At 46.8% G+C, this 18810-nt stretch overlaps 2 protein-coding genes across 2 annotated transcripts in view; both read right to left on the bottom strand.

Moving 5' to 3' along the window:
* Positions 1–4283, bottom strand: part of LOC311101083 (zinc transporter ZIP9-like) — an 18218-nt gene extending 13935 nt beyond the window's left edge. The window contains exons 1-2 of the mRNA XM_084142137.1: positions 4013–4283; positions 3428–3533 (exon numbers count right to left, since the gene is read on the bottom strand). Coding sequence (XP_083998263.1) covers positions 3428–3533; positions 4013–4108 — 202 coding nt within the window. The 5' untranslated portion in view covers positions 4109–4283. The remainder of the gene's footprint in view (positions 1–3427; positions 3534–4012) is intronic.
* Positions 4284–10591: 6308 nt separating this feature from the next.
* The window catches only part of LOC311101079 (CSC1-like protein 2), a 119215-nt gene continuing 110996 nt past the window's right edge, over positions 10592–18810 (bottom strand). Inside the window, exons 22-25 of the mRNA XM_084142131.1 lie at positions 17204–17319; positions 16292–16363; positions 15760–15894; positions 10592–15499 (exon numbers count right to left, since the gene is read on the bottom strand). Coding sequence (XP_083998257.1) covers positions 15458–15499; positions 15760–15894; positions 16292–16363; positions 17204–17319 — 365 coding nt within the window. The 3' untranslated portion in view covers positions 10592–15457. The remainder of the gene's footprint in view (positions 15500–15759; positions 15895–16291; positions 16364–17203; positions 17320–18810) is intronic.

An 18810-nucleotide genomic window follows, 5' to 3' on the forward strand; every position in this document is an offset into this window, starting at 1 on the left:
TTAATGTCACCTCTCCCTCTCTCTCTCTCTCCAGTTAATGTCACCTCTCCCTCTCTCTCCAGTTAATGTCACCTCTCTCTCTCTCTCCAGTTAATGTCACCTCTCCCTCTCTCTCTCTCTCCAGTTAATGTCACCTCTCCCTCTCTCTCTCTCTCTCTCCAGTTAATGTCTCCTCTCTCTCTCTCTCCAGTTAATGTCACCTCTCCCTCTCTCTCTCCAGTTAATGTCACCTCTCCCTCTCTCTCTCTCTCCAGTTAATGTCACGTCTCTCTCTCTCTCTCCAGGTAATGTCATCTCTCCCTCTCTCTCTCTCTCTCTCTCTCTCCAGTTAATGTCACCTCTCCCTCTCTCTCTCTCTCTCCAGTTAATGTCACCTCTCCCTCTCTCTCTCTCCAGTTAATGTCACCTCTCTCTCTCTCTCTCTCCAGGTAATGTCATCTCTCCCTCTCTCTCTCTCCAGTTAATGTCACCTCTCCCTCTCTCTCTCTCTCTCCAGTTAATGTCAACTCTCCCTCTCCCTCTCTTCTCTCTCCAGTTAATGTCACCTCTCCCTCTCCCTCTCTCTCCAGTTAATGTCACCTCTCCCTCTCTCTCTCCAGTTAATGTCACCTCTCCCTCTCTCTCTCTCTCCAGTTAATGTCACCTCTCCCTCTCCCTCTCTCTCCAGTTAATGTCACCTCTCTCTCTCTCTCTCTCTCTCCAGTTAATGTCACCTCTCTCTCTCCCTCTCTCTCTCCAGTTAATGTCACCTCTCCCTCTCCCTCTTTCTCCAGTTAATGTCACCTCTCCCTCTCTCCAGTTAATGTCACCTCTCCCTCTCTCTCTCTCTCCAGTTAATGTCTTCTCTCCCTCTCCCTCTCTCTCCAGTTAATGTCACCTCTCTCTCTCTCTCTCTCTCTCCAGTTAATGTCACCTCTCTCTCTCCCTCTCTCTCTCCAGTTAATGTCACCTCTCCCTCTCCCTCTTTCTCCAGTTAATGTCACCTCTCCCTCTCTCCAGTTAATGTCACCTCTCCCTCTCTCTCCAGTTAATGTCTTCTCTCCCTCTCCCTCTCTCTCCAGTTAATGTCACCTCTCTCTCTCTCTCTCTCTCTCCAGTTAATGTCACCTCTCCCTATGTCTCTCTCTCCAGTTAATGTCACCTCTCTATCTCTCTCCAGTTAATGTCACCTCTCCCTCTCCCTCTCTCTCCAGTTAATGTCACCTCTCCCTCTCCCTCTCTCTCCAGTTAATGTCACCTCTCTCGCTCTCTCTCTCTCTCCAGTTAATGTCACCTCTCTCTCTCTCTCTCTCTCTCCAGTTAATGTCACCTCTCCCTCTCTCTCTCTCTCTCTCCAGTTAATGACACCTCTCCCCCTCTCTCTCTCCAGTTAATGTCACCTCTCCCTCTCCCTCTCTCTCCAGTTAATGTCACCTCTCCCTCTCTCTCTCTCTCTCTCTCTCCAGTTAATGTCACCTCTCCCTATGTCTCTCTCTCCAGTTAATGTCATCTCTCTCTCTCTCCCTCTCTCTCTCTCCAGTTAATGTCACCTCTCCCTCTCTCTCTCTCTCCAGTTAATGTCACCTCTCCCTCTCTCTCTCTCTCCAGTTAATGTCACCTCTCTCTCTCTTATTGACACCTACCACCTACTCTCTTTCCATTTACTGTAACCAGCATCCTCACCCACTTTAGCACCAACCGACACCGGACGTCCATGGATGTTGAAAAGTAGTTGAAATTTGGTCAGTCCGCCCTGGCCATACCAAATCTGAACCAATCATAGACGTCTACGTTTCATAACTTTGGACAGTACAGAAAAATAGAGTACAGTAGAGCAGGTTCTCCCAAAACGTTTACACTTGGGGCCCCCCGTTCCAGCATTGGGCAACATCCCGCGCACGTGCCACGTCTATTTCTATGGGCACAAGAACTGTTCATGAGAAAAAAACGATTCAAACCCCTCTTGTTGGGGGAGATAATTTTGCAGGTTTCAAGCTTTTTCATTCAATGCTACACATTTTGTCATGGGGTGCAAATAACATTTTGCAGTTTTAAAGCTAATTTTCTTTCAAATTCTATACATATTGCTTGGAGCTCATTAGAATAAAAACCAGTGTGTAAAATAATACCAGAATATACAGAGGAGGGTTACATATTTCTACCATTGTGTACCTATTCAGGACACATCATCATGAAGAGCACCACATTCTTAATGATGCATTTCTGTATAGTACAGATCAAAGACCCATGATGCCATTCTGTTACCATCATTCTGTTACCGGGTGTTAATCCACTTCACTTACTGTAGGTCAATAACCAAAATAAACATGTTCAAACTCCAGGTGTCGTGCCATAGCTGACACCCCATTATTTCTGCAGACATCTTTGAATCTTAATTCAGAGCAGATGTTTAACAACGTTTTTTTGGAAAAACGTGGTCGCATAAAAACCGGAAGGAGATTTTAACGTAATTCTGAACTGCACAGTTCTTCCAGTAAATGTTTTTGATTAAATGTGTGTGTAAATTGTTCAAAGTAGTTATTGTGCATAGAGTTGTATGGTTTGTTGAACTTTGACAAATCAACGTTTTTTGTTTGGCAATACATTTTTAAAGTTAAAAAACCAGAGTCAAAGCGTAATTTCCCTGATGTTTCAGCACAGCTTCCTTCCCCGTCTGCCCAAGCTGAGCTGTAACCAAGGACCCTAAAGTAGGTCACCAAGTTTGATTTTCATTTCAATGCCCGATGTATCCTGAAGTGCCCCAGGCCTTTTGCTTTGAGGGGCTTCGTCTGATGGTGAGGTGGGTGTAAACACTGACATGAATTAAAGGGCTGGGCAGGCTGAGGGGCTTTCTTTTTTGAAGGTCCATTATAAAAACAGTTGCATACACACGACACTGAAATGATGAACCGTTGGCAAGGTAACCCCTTAGAGGACTACAGACTACTTGGCAATACTTGACTACTACAGGGCGGCAGGTGGCTTAGTGGGTAAGAGCGTTGTGCCAGTAACCCGAAAGGTCGCTGGTTCTAATTCCTGAGCCGACTAGGTGAAAAATCTGTCGACGTGCCCTTGAGCAAGGCACTTAACCCTAATTGCTCCTGTAAGTCGCTCTGGATAAGAGCGTCTGCTAAAATGACTAAAATGTAAAATGTACTTATAGCAGCAATATAGCTGCAATCGAGGGATTATTGTGCCTGTACAAACTCAACAACAGGGATCTAGCCTACAGTGAGTTGTTGCTCCATCTGTCGTTGATGTCTTGATAAGTTAGGACCCTTGGCTGTTACTCCAAAAGCCTGTTACATTATATATTTTTTAAACATTTTAGTCATTTAGCAGACGCTCTTATCCAGAGCGACTTACAGTTAGTGAGTGCACTGGCGTTGCAAGCGCCATGCTCTACCAACTGAGCTACACGGGGCCCTGTATGTCTGGTACCCCTCACCTCTCCATGACTCTTCCAGTAGCTCCACACCCTCTGGGAGGATAATAGCTAGAGCGGTGCCACAGAGAAGACCTGCCCCGAATACACTGACAAACTGCAGGCTTTTCTGTTTGGAGAGAAAGGGACACACACACACTCATTATTATACCTACACACTAACTGTAGTTTGTTCTAGGATGGAGAAGGGGAATACATGTGTCACAATATAATAACAGCGTGTTAAATTATGCAATGCATTATTCAATATTACTTTTTCTATCAAGTCAAAAGTTCTAACTGGTTATTGAGAATACACTCGGCAGTCTATTTATAGAGGTTATTGCCAAAAGCTAAAATGTAGCAATCACACCCTTGATAAATATTGAACCTTGCTCATCGCCACTTCTGAAGATACTGCTACATTTGCCTAATCTATTGAACGTTCACAAAATAATGTGTGGAGTGGATCCCATAGCAGAGACCACTGACGTTATGAGACAGCTTTAAAGCAGCTTTGTATAGGCATCGAGAGAAGAGACCATAAAGGGAAGTACAGTGCAAGTTACAGAAGGGAGGGAATACAATGTTGAGAATTAAATGACTTACCTCAGAAAGTTTGATCAAAAGTGGAATCAACCCTAATAGAAAACATCCCAAAAACATCGCAACGGATATTAAAATAATCGCTATTGCCCCGTCCATGGCTACAGAACTTAATTTATGTACAAATTTAAGAATGTCAGTTGTTTTGATCCTCTCTGCTATTTAAAATACCCTTATCTGTCCTGCAAATCCGTTAAAAACTATTGAAAAGGCACTGTTGATCACAAGAGAGACTACCTTTTCCACGCTTCCACGTCGCACGGTTTTTGTTCCCGCCCTTCTGAAAACAACCCCTAGCGGTAGAAAACCTCAACTGCATCAGAAGCGGAAACGAACCGTGGCGGTGTGAATAGTCCACACTAGTTTCCTCTCCTCACCTTCATCTACACCGAACATAATGCTTTGGGAGTATATGCTACTTGCATGGGAGTTTTTTTTTCGTTCACTTCAGTGCAGAAGGACACATCCCTAGAGATCCCATGAGGGCCTTCTTGTGGGAAAGTAATCTGGTACCTTTGGTGCTTCACCTAGTAGCTTGTAAAGAAAAGCTATATGAACATTGAACTGAATAAAACATGATGACCAATCCTCATAAAAGTTCTGGAATTTCAATGTAAAAGTGTATGAATTAATTTTCAGCTCATTGTGAAACTCAGTGGAATGTAAAATTAGAATCACTCTCAGGGGAAAAACAACCTTAACCAACAGCTCAACAATAAGACAGACTGATTAAATACGGATTTTTATTGTTCAAAGAACTGGAGGAAATATACAGACCAATCTGATCTACAGACAGCCCTTTGAGGAATAGGGGAGAATCCCAAATGGGACCCTATTACCTTAAGTGCACTACTTTTGACTAGGGTCTATAGGGCTCTGGTCAAAAGTAGTGCACTATACAGGGAACAGGGTTCCATTTAGAACGCTCCATATGAGATGTGTTGCCATGGTTATTCCTACACTAACTAAGCACACAAAATAGACATTCAAATGTGAGACTGAGGAGCATCATGTTAATGTCCCCTGTTGAGTGAACTGTAATAATGAAGTTGGAGAAACCACTAAGTCTGTCTGACAACATTTCTGTTACTTCCATGTGCACTGGCTTATCCTGGTCCCAGGTCGGTTTGTCCCATGGTCATCGGCAATAATTACAGCTCAAACTAATCTGGGAGCAGGCTACCACTGGACACGGACAACAAAATATTAAATCATGATGGAATAGGCCTAAACTTGATTTGCGGCACTGGACAAGATACATAATGGCAAGATATTGGTGAAATCCTCGTGACCCCATGATTTGTACATTGTGATGAGACCTGTAGCCGACTAGATTTCACAAGTCACAACAGTCTAGTGTTCAAAACATCGTAGACCATGTTAACCTGTTAAAGGGATAGTCCAAGATTGTCAATTAAGCCCTTTTTTTCCTCTTACCCAGAGTCAAATTAACCATATTTTATGTCTCTGCTAGCAGTTTCCCATAGACGTCCAGTCATTACGCTAACGCTTGTTAGCATTGGCTCGCAAAACTACCTTAAAAACTTTCTTCAAAACAGCACGTAGATACATAAAAATGGCATCCATGAGTTCATCTGACTCCGGGGAAGTAGACAAACTCTGGCACTAACCCTTTAAATGGTTATCATGGGGGGGGGGGGGGGGGGAATGCCAAACTCTGGCACTAACCCTTTAAATGGTTATCATGGGGGGGGGGGGGAATGCCAAACTCTGGCACTAACCCTTTAAATGGTTATCATGGGGGGGGGGGGGGGGGGGGGGAATGCCAAACTCTGGCACTAACCCTTTAAATGGTTATCATGGGGGGGGGGGGGGGGGGGAATGCCAAACTCTGGCACTAACCCTTTAAATGGTTATCATGGGGGGGGGGGGGAATGCCAAACTCTGGCACTAACCCTTTAAATGGTTATCATGGGGGGGGGGGGGGGGGGGGGGGAATGCCAAACTCTGGCACTAACCCTTTAAATGGTTATCATGGGGGGGGGGGGGGGGGGGAATGCCAAACTCTGGCACTAACCCTTTAAATGGTTATCATGGGGGGGGGGGGGGGGGATGCCAAACTCTGGCACTAACCCTTTAAATGGTTATCATGGGGGGGGGGGGGGAATGCCAAACTCTGGCACTAACCCTTTAAATGGTTATCATGGGGGGGGGGGGGGGGGGAATGCCAAACTCTGGCACTAACCCTTTAAATGGTTATCATGGGGGGGGGGGGGGAATGCCAAACTCTGGCACTAACCCTTTAAATGGTTATCATGGGGGGGGGGGGGGAATGCCAAACTCTGGCACTAACCCTTTAAATGGTTATCATGGGGGGGGGGGGGGGAATGCCAAACTCTGGCACTAACCCTTTAAATGGTTATCATGGGGGGGGAATCCCCTTCTCAGTGTATCTTTTATGGAAATTAAATATCATCGGTGGATAAATGGCTGAAAAATATACATTTGACTTTATATAGGAAAGGACATACAGTATGAAATGCAACGTTAATACTCTCATCTAGACATATTTCAGAGGTATTAGCTACACACTCATGAGAGGAAAGAGGAAAGGTCAGGGATTCAGCGAATCCCTTTTGTGTATCAAACTGTTTCAAATCAATGCCTTTCTTGGACATTATAGACTAGCGGAGAATCTAACAATGACCTACTGTTGTTGTAGCCGCAGGGGTCGCATTCTCTAGTGTACAGCGTAGCAAAAATGTTTTGATACAGAAACAGTTTAATCCAAACGGGAAAACATTTTGCAACCAAAACGTGAGTTTCTATTGGATGAATTCAGGTAGGTCCCTCCCAGATTAATTCTGTTTGCTTCCGTTTGTTTCTTAAAAACGGTAAACGGTTTCCGTTGCAAGACATAATGAATACACCCCTGCCCTTTCCCGTTTCTGTCCGCCATCTTCCGTTTGGTGCCTAATGAATATGACCCACATTTCTGTCACAGCCAATCATGTATACGAGTGTATTAATACCTAAGCTCGTTATTGTTCAGTGGAAATTATAATAACCCCAAAAAGTTAAATTAGTGCATATACAGGTAACTGCCAAAGTAATAAAAACAAGTAAATGAGGGATACAAAGTATATTGAAAGCAGGTGCTGAGTTAATTAAGCAATTAACATTCCATCATGCTTAGGGGGTTATGTATAGAAATGCTGGGCAGGCCATTATTTTGGCTACCATTGCTATGCTCCTATAGGATGACAACACCCCCCACCCCTCATAAGGGCTCCAGTCACAGGGCTGTCTGTGTTCATAAGGGCTCCAGTCACAGGGCTGTCTGTGATTGTGTTCATAAGGGCTCTAGTCACAGGGCTGTCTGTATTCATAAGGGCTCTAGTCACAGGGCTGTCTGTGTTCATAAGGGCTCCAGTCACAGGGCTGTCTGTGTTCATAAGGGCTCCAGTCACAGGGCTGTCTGTGATTGTGTTCATAAGGGCTCCAGTCACAGGGCTGTCTGTGATTGTGTTCATAAGGGCTCCAGTCACAGGGCTGTCTGTGATTGTGTTCATAAGGGCTCTAGTCACAGGGCTGTCTGTGTTCATAAGGGCTCTAGTCACAGGGCAGTCTGTGTTCATAAGGGCTCCAGTCACAGGGCTGTCTGTGTTCATAAGGGCTCTAGTCACAGGGCTGTCTGTGTTCATAAGGGCTCTAGTCACAGGGCTGTCTGTGTTCATAAGGGCTCCAGTCACAGGGCTGTCTGTGTTCATAAGGGCTCTAGTCACAGGGCTGTCTGTGTTCATAAGGGCTCCAGTCAAAGGGCTGTCTGTGTTCATAAGGGCTCTGGTCACAGGGCTGTCTGTGTTCATAAGGGCTCTAGTCAGAGGGCTGTCTGTGATCATAAGGGCTCTAGTCACAGGGCTGTCTGTGTTCATAAGGGCTCCAGTCACAGGGCTGTCTGTGTTCATAAGGGCTCTAGTCACAGGGCTGTCTGTGTTCATAAGGGCTCTAGTCACAGGGCTGTCTGTGTTCATAAGGGCTCTAGTCACAGGGCTGTCTGTGTTCATAAGGGCTCCAGTCACAGGGCTGTCTGTGTTCATAAGGGCTCCAGTCACAGGGCTGTCTGTGATTGTGATCATAAGGGCTCCAGTCACATGGCTGTCTGTGATTGTGTTCATAAGGGCTCTAGTCACAGGGCTGTCTGTGTTCATAAGGGCTCTAGTCACAGGGCTGTCTGTATTCATAAGGGCTCTAGTCACAGGGCTGTCTATATTCATAAGGGCTCTAGTCACAGGGCTGTCTGTGTTCATAAGGGCTCTAGTCACAGGACTGTCTGTGTTCATAAGGGCTCTAGTCACAGGGCTGTCTGTGATTGTGTTCATAAGGGCTCTAGTCACAGGGCTGTCTGTGTTCATAAGGGCTCTAGTCACAGGGCTGTCTGTGATTGTGTTCATAAGGGCTCTAGTCACAGGGCTGTCTGTGTTCATAAGTGCTCTAGTCACAGGGCTGTCTGTGTTCATAAGGGCTCTAGTCACAGGACTGTCTGTGATTGTGTTCATAAGGGCTCTAGTCACAGGGCTGTCTGTGTTCATAAGTGCTCTAGTCACAGGGCTGTCTGTGTTCATAAGGGCTCTAGTCAAAGGGCTGTCTGTGTTCATAAGGGCTCCAGTCACAGGGCTGTCTGTGATTGTGTTCATAAGGGCTCTAGTCACAGGTCTGTCTGTGATTGTGTTCATAAGGGCTCTAGTCACAGGGCTGTCTGTGATTGTGTTCATAAGGGCTCTAGTCACAGGGCTGTCTGTGATTGTGTTCATAAGGGCTCTAGTCACAGGGCTGTCTGTGTTCATAAGTGCTCTAGTCACAGGGCTGTCTGTGATTGTGTTCATAAGGGCTCTAGTCACAGGGCTGTCTGTGTTCATAAGTGCTCTAGTCACAGGGCTGTCTGTGTTCATAAGGGCTCTAGTCACAGGGCTGTCTGTGTTCATAAGGGCTCTAGTCACAGGGCTGTCTGTGTTCATAAGGGCTCCAGTCACAGGGCTGTCTGTGTTCATAAGGGCTCTAGTCACAGGGCTGTCTGTGTTCATAAGGGCTTTAGCCACAGGGCTGTCTGTGTTCATAAGGGCTCTAGTCACAGGGCTGTCTGTGTTCATAAGGGCTCTAGTCACAGGGCTGTCTGTGTTCATAAGGGCTCTAGTCACAGGGCTGTCTGTGTTCATAAGGGCTCTAGTCACAGGGCTGTCTGTGATTGTGTTCATAATGGCTCTAGTCACAGGGCTGTCTGTGTTCATAAGGGCTCTAGTCACAGGGCTGTCTGTGTTCATAAGGGCTCTAGTCACAGGGCTGTCTGTGTTCATAAGGGCTCTAGTCACAGGACTGTCTGTGATTGTGTTCATAATGGCTCTAGTCACAGGGCTGTCTGTGTTCATAAGGGCTCTAGTCACAGGACTGACTGTGATTGTGTTCATAAGGGCTCTAGTCACAGGGCTGTCTGTGTTCATAAGGGCTCTAGTCACAGGGCTGTCTGTGTTCATAAGGGCTCCAGTCACAGGGCTGTCTGTGATTGTGTTCATAAGGGCTCTAGTCACAGGTCTGTCTGTGATTGTGTTCATAAGGGCTCTAGTCACAGGGCTGTCTGTGATTGTGTTCATAAGGGCTCTAGTCACAGGGCTGTCTGTGATTGTGTTCATAAGGGCTCTAGTCACAGGGCTGTCTGTGTTCATAAGGGCTCCAGTCACAGGGCTGTCTGTGTTGATAAGGGCTCCAGTCACAGGGCTGTCTGTGTTCATAAGGGCTCTAGTCACAGGGCTGTCTGTGTTCATAAGGGCTCTAGTCACAGGGCTGTCTGTGTTCATAAGGGCTCTAGTCACAGGGCTGTCTGTGTTCATAAGGGCTCTAGTCACAGGGCTGTCTGTGTTCATAAGGGCTCTAGTCACAGGACTGTCTGTGATTGTGTTAATAAGGGCTCTAGTCACAGGGCTGTCTGTGTTCATAAGGGCTCTAGTCACAGGGCTGTCTGTGATTGTGTTCATAAGGGCTCTAGTCACAGGGCTGTCTGTGTTCATAAGGGCTCTAGTCACAGGGCTGTCTGTGTTCATAAGGGCTCTAGTCACAGGGCTGTCTGTGTTCATAAGGGCTCTAGTCACAGGGCTGTCTGTGTTCATAAGGGCTCCAGTCACAGGGCTGTCTGTGTTCATAAGGGCTCTAGTCACAGGGCTGTCTGTGTTCATAAGGGCTCCAGTCAAAGGACTGTCTGTGATTGTGTTCATAAGGGCTCTAGTCACAGGGCTGTCTGTATTCATAAGGGCTCTAGTCACAGGGCTGTCTGTGCCAAAAAGAGAGAAAGAGAATACATGCCATTTATATATGATACTATTCTCAGAGACCCACTGATACAAACATTTCACCTTAACAAATGACGTTTGATAAATCCTGAGCGAGTCCATTTTACTGTACAGAATCAGACACTACATTGGACTTGTTATATAGAAGTACTACAGAGGCAATCTGTACTATGCCCTAGATGTGTTACTTGGTTTATGTATTTAATAGGAAAGCTGCTCAGCATGTATGGTTCAGCCCACTGACTGACTGAACACATTGGTGCTAAGAAAAGATTTCAAGGACATTTGTTTCAGATTTATTTACGTGTATCCACAATGTGGAACCAAGACTTTGAACAGGACATGTGACATGTTTCTAAATGACAGTATATAGGAGATATGCACATAGCCTGGCTAAACCAGACGGACTGCTCAGATGGGTATACTACAAAGCAAGATCAATGAGTTAGCCAGCTGAAATAACTTTTTATTTTTTAGAAAGATGAGCTTGAAATGGCCATGGTCTAATTGACTCAACAACCAAAACGCATATCTAAGTTTATCTTTTAATGAACTAGAAAATATAATAGTTGGCTAACTTAATTGATTCTACTTTGTAACATAGCCCTGAGGTTAAATCAGGCTAGATCTGTTCTGCCAGAAGGCATCACTTTGGAAGAAAACTAAGCTGGTCATTGGTTCTGTCAGTGGAATAATGTAACGACTTGAAGAGAGCACATGACATGATTATGGCAGAATTACTTGAAGGAAAGGTCAGAGTACAGAGAAGGCAAAGAAAACAATGGATTTGTTGTCATCCATTTTGCTTTTCACTGATGAATCGGATTTCGTAGTATGTTAGTATTTGTTCAAGTAAAACAACATAATGACCAAAATATCAGCACCTAAAACCGTTGATCACGTCTTACTGCATTAAGACTCACTGTCTACGTCCCTGAATAGCGCCTGAATAGGTTGCAATCTGTCTGTTCTGTGCTGACTGAGCCGTGATTATGTTTTTTTATAAAAAAACTCTACGTCAACCTAGTACCCCACCATGCAGCACTCTGGGTGAGTAATGGCAGTTGGGACATCGTCATTTCTATCAGTGCTCAATGATCATTTGAACTTTTTACAATATAGACCACTACATGATAGAGTATCTCGCTAGTCTCACAATTCATGTTATCATCGGATGAGGCTAGGCAGACAGAATTTAAGACCATCCCTAAACCAATCAGAGCCCATCTAGAGACGGGAACGAGTTGGCAGAGAGGAGAAAACAATCCTCTAAAAGCTCATCATCATCATCATCATCATCATCATCATCATTCTTAGGCAGTTTTTCCAAAACCAACAGACAGTGAAACAACCTTTAGTACAGTGACGTAAACGCCAGAATAAAGAGGCTTGTCTTGTATAAGAACTTGTATGATATGAGAGCAGTTAGATGAGATAGTGAACTAGTGAACACAGAGGCAGGTCAGTCAGAGAAGGGCCAGGGTCAGGGCCAGGGCCAGGGTCAGGGCCAGGGCCAGGGTCAGGGCCAGGGCCAGGGTCAGGGCCAGGGCCAGGGTCAGGGCCAGGGCCAGGGTCAGGGCCAGGGCCAGGGCCAGGGTCAGGGCCAGGGCCAGGGTCAGGGCCAGGGCCAGGGTCAGGGCCAGGGCCAGGGCCAGGGTCAGGGCCAGGGCCAGGGTCAGGGTCAGGGTCAGGGTCAGGGCCAGGGTCAGGGCCAGGGTCAGGGTCAAGGCCCGGCCAGGGTCAGGGTCAGGGTCAGGGCCAGGGTCAGGGCCAGGGTCAGGGCCAAGGCCCGGCCAGGGTCAGGGTCAGAGTCAAGGCCCGGCCAGGGCCAGGGTCAGGGCCAGGGTCAGGGTCAAGGCCCGGCCAGGGTCAGGGTCAGGGTCAGGGTCAGGGTCAAGGCCCGGCCAGGGCCAGGGTCAAGGCCCGGCCAGGGCCAGGGTCAGGGTCAGGGTCAAGGCCCGGCCAGGGCCAGGGTCAGGGTCAAGGCCCGGCCAGGGCCAGGGCCATGGTCAGGGTCACATTCAGTAGACAAACATCGTGGAACGTTGCAGATAGAAATGTTATGAATAGAGTGGACATGATTCCTTATTCTACATTTCAGAGAGGCATATTTGTTCTACATGAAATTTTTCTATCTGAACGTTCAACAATGTTGTGCCCGGCCCCTGCTGGACGTGCCCCTACTAACAAGGAGAGCTACAGATACAGGTCACAGACCAAGAGTTCAAGGGTCGAGTTCTCCCTCTACAGAGAAACATTGTCCCACAGAGTCCTGGCCGGGAGAGGAGGACTGGCTGAGGTTGCAAAATTACGTAAACTTTCACAAAGTTCCTCGGTTTTTTCCAGAAATCCCTTATTCCAAGAAACTTCTAACCAAGATGTGAAAACCCTTGGAACTCTGGGACAATTTTGTTAATTTTGCAACCATAGTTGTGGGACACAAAACAGGGTACAGGGTGGGCTGTTGTATCCACTTCATATGTGCTTCCTGGGGGCATCCTCCTGTCCTCTATGGGCTCTGGACTGTCTTCTGCCTTCAGTTATGTCAGGGCTCAGCCTGGAGCCGCAGTCCCACTTCTCTGGGCAGAACCGGCCAGAAGAGAGCAACCGTGTTGTTACGAGGTACAGTATCCATGTTACATGACCCATCCATCCACAGTTACGTTTTTTAAATGTTGAAACAGTAAATAACCATGCCTAAAAATAAATACAATTTCCAAAAAAAAGAGGCTATTTTACAAATCCCGAGTTTTTGTTGCTGACCATCGAAAAAGCGAAACATAAAGTAAACAGCAGTGAGGAGTGTTAGTTCAGTTTGTTACAGAGTGGTCGGACACATCGTCATAGTGACCACCTTCCTTTTTTTTTTTTTTTTACACAGGGTTGGAACCACCCAAAGACTCCCGGAGACAGTCGGGACAGAGTAGGGGAGACCAGAGCAGGCTAACAGTGTAATGCTGACAGACATTTCTCCTCCTCCTCTCCATCTTCTCATATAAGCTGCTCATTATGATGCAGCCTCTGGTGCACAGAGACTATTAGGGGTGCAGGCAGAACAGGCAAAGGATTAGGGGAAATAAAGATCCCTCCAACCCCCTCTGAAGTCCGAGGCATTCTAGACCTCTAGCACACCAGGCTCAAGGTTCTGTGAGGAGGAAAAACACATGCCAGCCACATCACCCCACTATGCCAGGCCAGGGTAGGGGCACAGACACACCTCTCCTTCTCTTTCAAGTGCAATAGTCATAGTTTTATAAGGAAATCTAGACAGAAAGCTAGTCCCCCCCCCGCCTGCCCTGCATGACAAGGCCAAAAAATAATCTTCTTTCCATTAGTGTCTTCCCATCTCAGTTGTGAGTGTGTCTGTGTGGCTCCCAGTGCAGTGTTTGTTTGACAGTGGCTGTTCTCACAGCAGTCCCGAGCCTAGAGCAAGACTTGGAAGAGGGAGTTACCAGTAGTTAGTGTCCCTGCTTTACTTTGCCATCAGAAAGTGTAGATTCGTCATGAAGGAAGATGGAGAGAGTAGAGTCCTAGCTAGTCCTAGCGCCAGAGTAGAGTCCTATAGTAGAGTCCTAGCGCCAGAGTAGAGTCCTAGCTAGTCCTAGCGCCAGAGTAGAGTCCTAGCTAGTCCTAGCGCCAGAGTAGAGTCCTAGCTAGTCCTAGCACCAGAGTAGAGTCCTAGCTAGTCCTAGCGCCAGAGTAGAGTCCTAGCTAGTCCTAGCGCCAGAGTAGAGTCCTAGCGCCAGAGTAGAGTCCAATAGTAGAGTCCTAGAGCCAGAGTAGAGTCCTAGCTAGTCCTAGCGCCAGAGTAGAGTCCAATAGTAGAGTCCTAGAGCCAGAGTAGAGTCCTAGCTAGTCCTAGCGCCAGAGTAGAGTCCTAGCTAGTCCTAGTGCCAGAGTAGAGTCCTAGCGCCAGAGTAGAGTCCTAGCGCCAGAGTAGAGTCCAATAGTAGAGTCCTAGAGCCAGAGTAGAGTCCTATTTAGTCCTAGCGCCAGAGTAGAGTCCTAGCGCCAGAGTAGAGTCCAATAGTAGAGTCCTAGAGCCAGAGTAGAGTCCTAGCTAGTCCTAGCGCCAGAGTACAGTCCTAGCTAGTCCTAGCGCCAGAGTAGAGTCCTAGCGCCAGAGTAGAGTCCTAGCTAGTCCTAGCGCCAGAGTAGAGTCCTAGCTAGTCCTAGCGCCAGAGTAGAGTCCTAGCTAGTCCTAGCGCCAGAGTAGAGTCCTAGCTAGTCCTAGTGCCAGAGTAGAGTCCTAGCTAGTCCTAGCGCCAGAGTAGAGTCCTATAGTAGAGTCCTAGTACCAGAGTAGAGTCCTAGCTAGTCCTAGAGCCAGAGTACAGTCCTAGCTAGTCCTAGCGCCAGAGTAGAGTCCTAGCTAGTCCTAGCGCCAGAGTAGAGTCCTAGCTAGTCCTAGCGCCAGAGTAGAGTCTTACAGTAGAGTCCTAGCGCCAGAGTAGAGTCCTAGCTAGTCCTAGCGCCAGAGTAGAGTCTTACAGTAGAGTCCTAGCGCCAGAGTAGAGTCCTAGCTAGTCCTAGCGCCAGAGTAGAGTCCTATAGTAGAGTCCTAGCGCCAGAGTAGAGTCCTAGCTAGTCCTAGAGCCAGAGTACAGTCCTAGCTAGTCCTAGTACTAGAGTAGTCCTATAGTAGAGTCCTAGCGTTGGAGTAGAGTCCTACAGTAGTAGCATCCTAGCTAGAGAATCCTAGTGAAGCAGTTTGGAAGCAGAGTCCTTTATCTGTTAGCCTTTGTTGATAGAGTTCTTTAGCAGGTAGTCTTCCTTTGTTAGTTAATGTAGACAGTAGTCACTCGCTCTCTCTCGTCCTTGAATTTTGGTGTCAGTGTAGTCTCTGGTGGGAAAAAATATGCTGCTGGAGAACTGTTGTCCATGGCCTCAGCTGAAGAGGAGTGAAAGGTGTTTGTGTTGCTGTGTTCGTTAGTGTAGACAGACTCTTGACTCAAGTTCTTTAAGGTTTAGGGGTCTCTTCGTGTCTTATAGAGCCGTCTGTCAGTCTGTCAGTCCGTTTCAGCTCCGTAGCTTAATTCACTAGATCAGTGCATCCATCCTGTCAGTCACATTACACCTTAGTCTCTGCTTCTCTCTCCCCGTCCTCTGTCTCCATCCCGACAACTGTCTCCGGCGTTCCCTGACGTCAGTGCCGCACCTCGTTAGCGAGGAGACTGTCCTCGCCGCTCTGGAAGAAAAAGGAGTAGAGTACTTTATTGTCCATTCCCTTGCAGAGAACAGAAATGTGTGTTTATGCTTGAGGACAAGGAGTTAGAAGCAATGGGTAAGCAGCAGTGCTCAAGGGCACAACAGCAGGCGATGGTACTGTATCTAAATTATAATACAATCGCCATCTGGCTCACTCTGCACCAGATTTTTCCAGTCGGAGCTGGGATTCGAACCAGCAACCCTCCAGTTGCTGGCCCGCTTCTTAAACCACTAGGCTACCTGGAAGTCGGCTTCGTTGAGGCTGTTCCCCACGTGGATGATCTCCTCGTCCTGCGAGCCCTCACTGACCCCGCTGCCAGCTGAACCCAGCTCGTCTAAACTGGGGTCCTGGAGCACGGAGGCAATGTACATCTGCTGTTGTGGAGAAAGAAGAGAGGAGAGGGAGAGGGAGAGGGAGAGGAGAGGAGAGGAGAGGAGAGGAGAGGAGAGGAGGGGAGGGGAGGGGAGGGGAGGGGAGGGGAGAGGAGAGGAGAGGAGAGGAGAGGAGAGGAGAGGAGAGGAGAGGAGAGGAGAGGAGAGGAGAGGAGAGGAGAGGAGAGGAGAGGAGAGGAGAGGAGTGGAGAGAGGAGGAAGGGGAAGAGTGGAGAAGAAGAAAGAAGGAGAAGGAAACAGGTTTGATATGGAAATAGCAAACATTTTAGAAACTCTTAAGATAAAAGTTAAGCGTTTCTCTCTCATTTATGCTTTGGCCACAAATACGAGTATAGGACGAGCCAACAACATTATTTGGGTAGGAGTTAGTGGTACTTACTGCTGACTTATTGGAGGGAGAGGTGCGCGCTGGACGACCGTTCTCAACACCATCCACATTCTCAACGTCAATCTGGGGGGGGGGGGGGGAGCAAAGAGATGGGAGAAAATATAATAATAATAATAATAATAATAATAATAATAATAATAATAATAATAATAATAATATAATTCCACTGCAGAACATTTACAGTGAAGACTTTTATACTATATCTCCCTCAAACTCAACTCTGGACCTGGAAGCCAGTTCACTGCTTGTTTTCATTGTACTCTCCTCAGGGACCGAGTTACAACTGGGTGCAATCAATTATCAGGTAGAACAGAAAGCAGCAGGCTCCGGACTTAGCTGTGTAAGAGTTTAATACCCCCTGATATATCAGAAGGCCTTTAAATCCTAAGAGTTTTCCACATGAGATTTACTGCTCTGGCACATAAGATTTGTTTTAAGATTGTAACAACATAGACTGGTCTATAAATGCATATTATAAACTGGGTGGGTCGAGCCCTGAATGCTGATTGGCTGACAGACGTGGTATATCAGACCGTATACCACGGGTATGACAAAACATGTATTTTTACTGCTCTAATTACGTTGGTAACCAGTTTATAATAGCAATAAGGCACCTCAGGGGGTTGTGGTATATGGCCAATATACCACGGCTAAGGGCTGTATCCAGGCACTCCGTGTTGCGTCGTGCTTAAGAACAGCCCTTAGCCGTGGTATATTGGCCATATACCACACCCCCTCGTGCCTTATTGCTTAAATATGTCTCATATTACATACAGGCTTGTTACGGTACAAGATCATGTGTTCTCAATTACTTTCCTGGTTAAATAAAGACAGAATTAAATGAAATCCACTGAACACTTCAACATTATAAATAAGAAGTTCTTCTGGTGGGTGTTTTTTTACCTTGTAGTTGTGAGCGCTGAGATATTTGAAGTGTCCAAAGCAGACATGAGACAAGCAGATGATGATGGTGATGACCAGAACGATGAAGGTAAACATAGAGGTAGGGGCTGAGAAACCTGAGAGAGAGAGGGAGAGACCAAGAGAGAGAGAGAGACACAGAGAGAGACCGAGAGAGAGAGAAACCGAGAGAAAGAGAGAGGGAGAGACCGAGAGAGAGAGAGAGAGAGAGAGAGAGAGAGAGAGAGAGAGAGAGAGAGAGAGACAGAGACAGAGACAGAGAGAAACCGAGAGAGAGAGAGAGAGAGAGAGAGAGAGAGAGAGAGAGAGAGAGAGAGAGAGAGAGAGAGAGAGAGAGAGAGAGAGGGAGAGAGAGACCAAGAGAGAGGGAGAGACCAAGAGAGAGAGAGAGAGAGAGAGAGAGAGAGAGAGAGAGAGAGAGAGAGAAACCAAAAGAGAGAGAGAGAGAGAGAGAGAGAGAGAGAGAGAGAGAGAGAGAGAGAGAGAGAGAGAGAGAAACCGAGAGAGAGTGAGAGAGAGAGACAGAGAGAGAGAGCGAGACAGAGAGAGAGAGCGAGACAGAGAGAGAGACCGAGAGAGAGAGAGAGACCGAGAGAGAGAGAGACCGAGAGAGAGAGAGAGAGACCGAGAGAGAGAGACCGAGAGAGAGACCGAGAGAAACCGAGAGAGACAGAGAGAGAGACAGAGAGAGAGAGAGAGAGAGAGAGAGAGAGAGAGAGAGAGAGAGGAGAGAGAGAGACAGAGAGAGAGACCGAGAGAGAGACAGAGAGAGAGAGACCGAGAGAGAGACAGAGAGAGAGAGAGAGAGACCGAGAGAGAGACAGAGAGAGAGAGAGAGAGACCGAGAGAGAGACAGAGAGAGAGAGAGAGAGACCGAGCGAGACCGAGACAGAGAGAGAGAGAGAGAGACCGAGAGAGACCGAGACAGAGAGAGAGACCGAGAGAGAGAGAGACCGAGAGAGAGAGAGAGAGAGACCGAGAGAGAGAGAGAGAGAGACCGAGAGAGAGAGAGAGAGACCGAGAGAGAGAGAGAGAGAGAGAGAGAGAGACCGAGATCACGAAGGAGAGAGAGAGACAGAGAGAATCAACATGGTCAGTATGAGGGGGTTCCCCATTGGCTCTGGTCAAAAGCAGTGCACTACATCAGGAATAGGGTGCTATTTGAGGGACACTAAAGTGCCTTCAGAAAGTATTCAGACCCCTTAACTTTTCCCACATTTTGCTGTGTTACAAAGTGGGATAAAAACTAATTTGTCATTTTTGTCAACTATCTACACAAAATACTATAATGTCAAAGTAGGAGAAAATTCTAACATTTAAAAAATATATAAAAACATTAATATATCTTGATTATGTAAGTATTCAACCCCACTGAGTCAATACATGTTAGAATCACCTTTGGCAGCGATTACAGCTGTGAGTTATTCTGGGTAAGTCTCTAAGAGCTTTGCACACCTGGATTGTGCAACATTTGCCCATTATTCTTTTCAAGGTTCTCCAAGCTCTGTCAAATTCGTTGTTGATCATTGCTAGACAACCATTTTCAGGTCTTGCCATAGATTTTCAAGCAGATTTAAGTCAAAACTGTA

This window comes from Coregonus lavaretus, assembly GCF_964263955.1.
Source record: "Coregonus lavaretus genome assembly, chromosome: 25".
Classification (NCBI taxonomy): Eukaryota; Metazoa; Chordata; class Actinopteri; order Salmoniformes; family Salmonidae; genus Coregonus; species Coregonus lavaretus.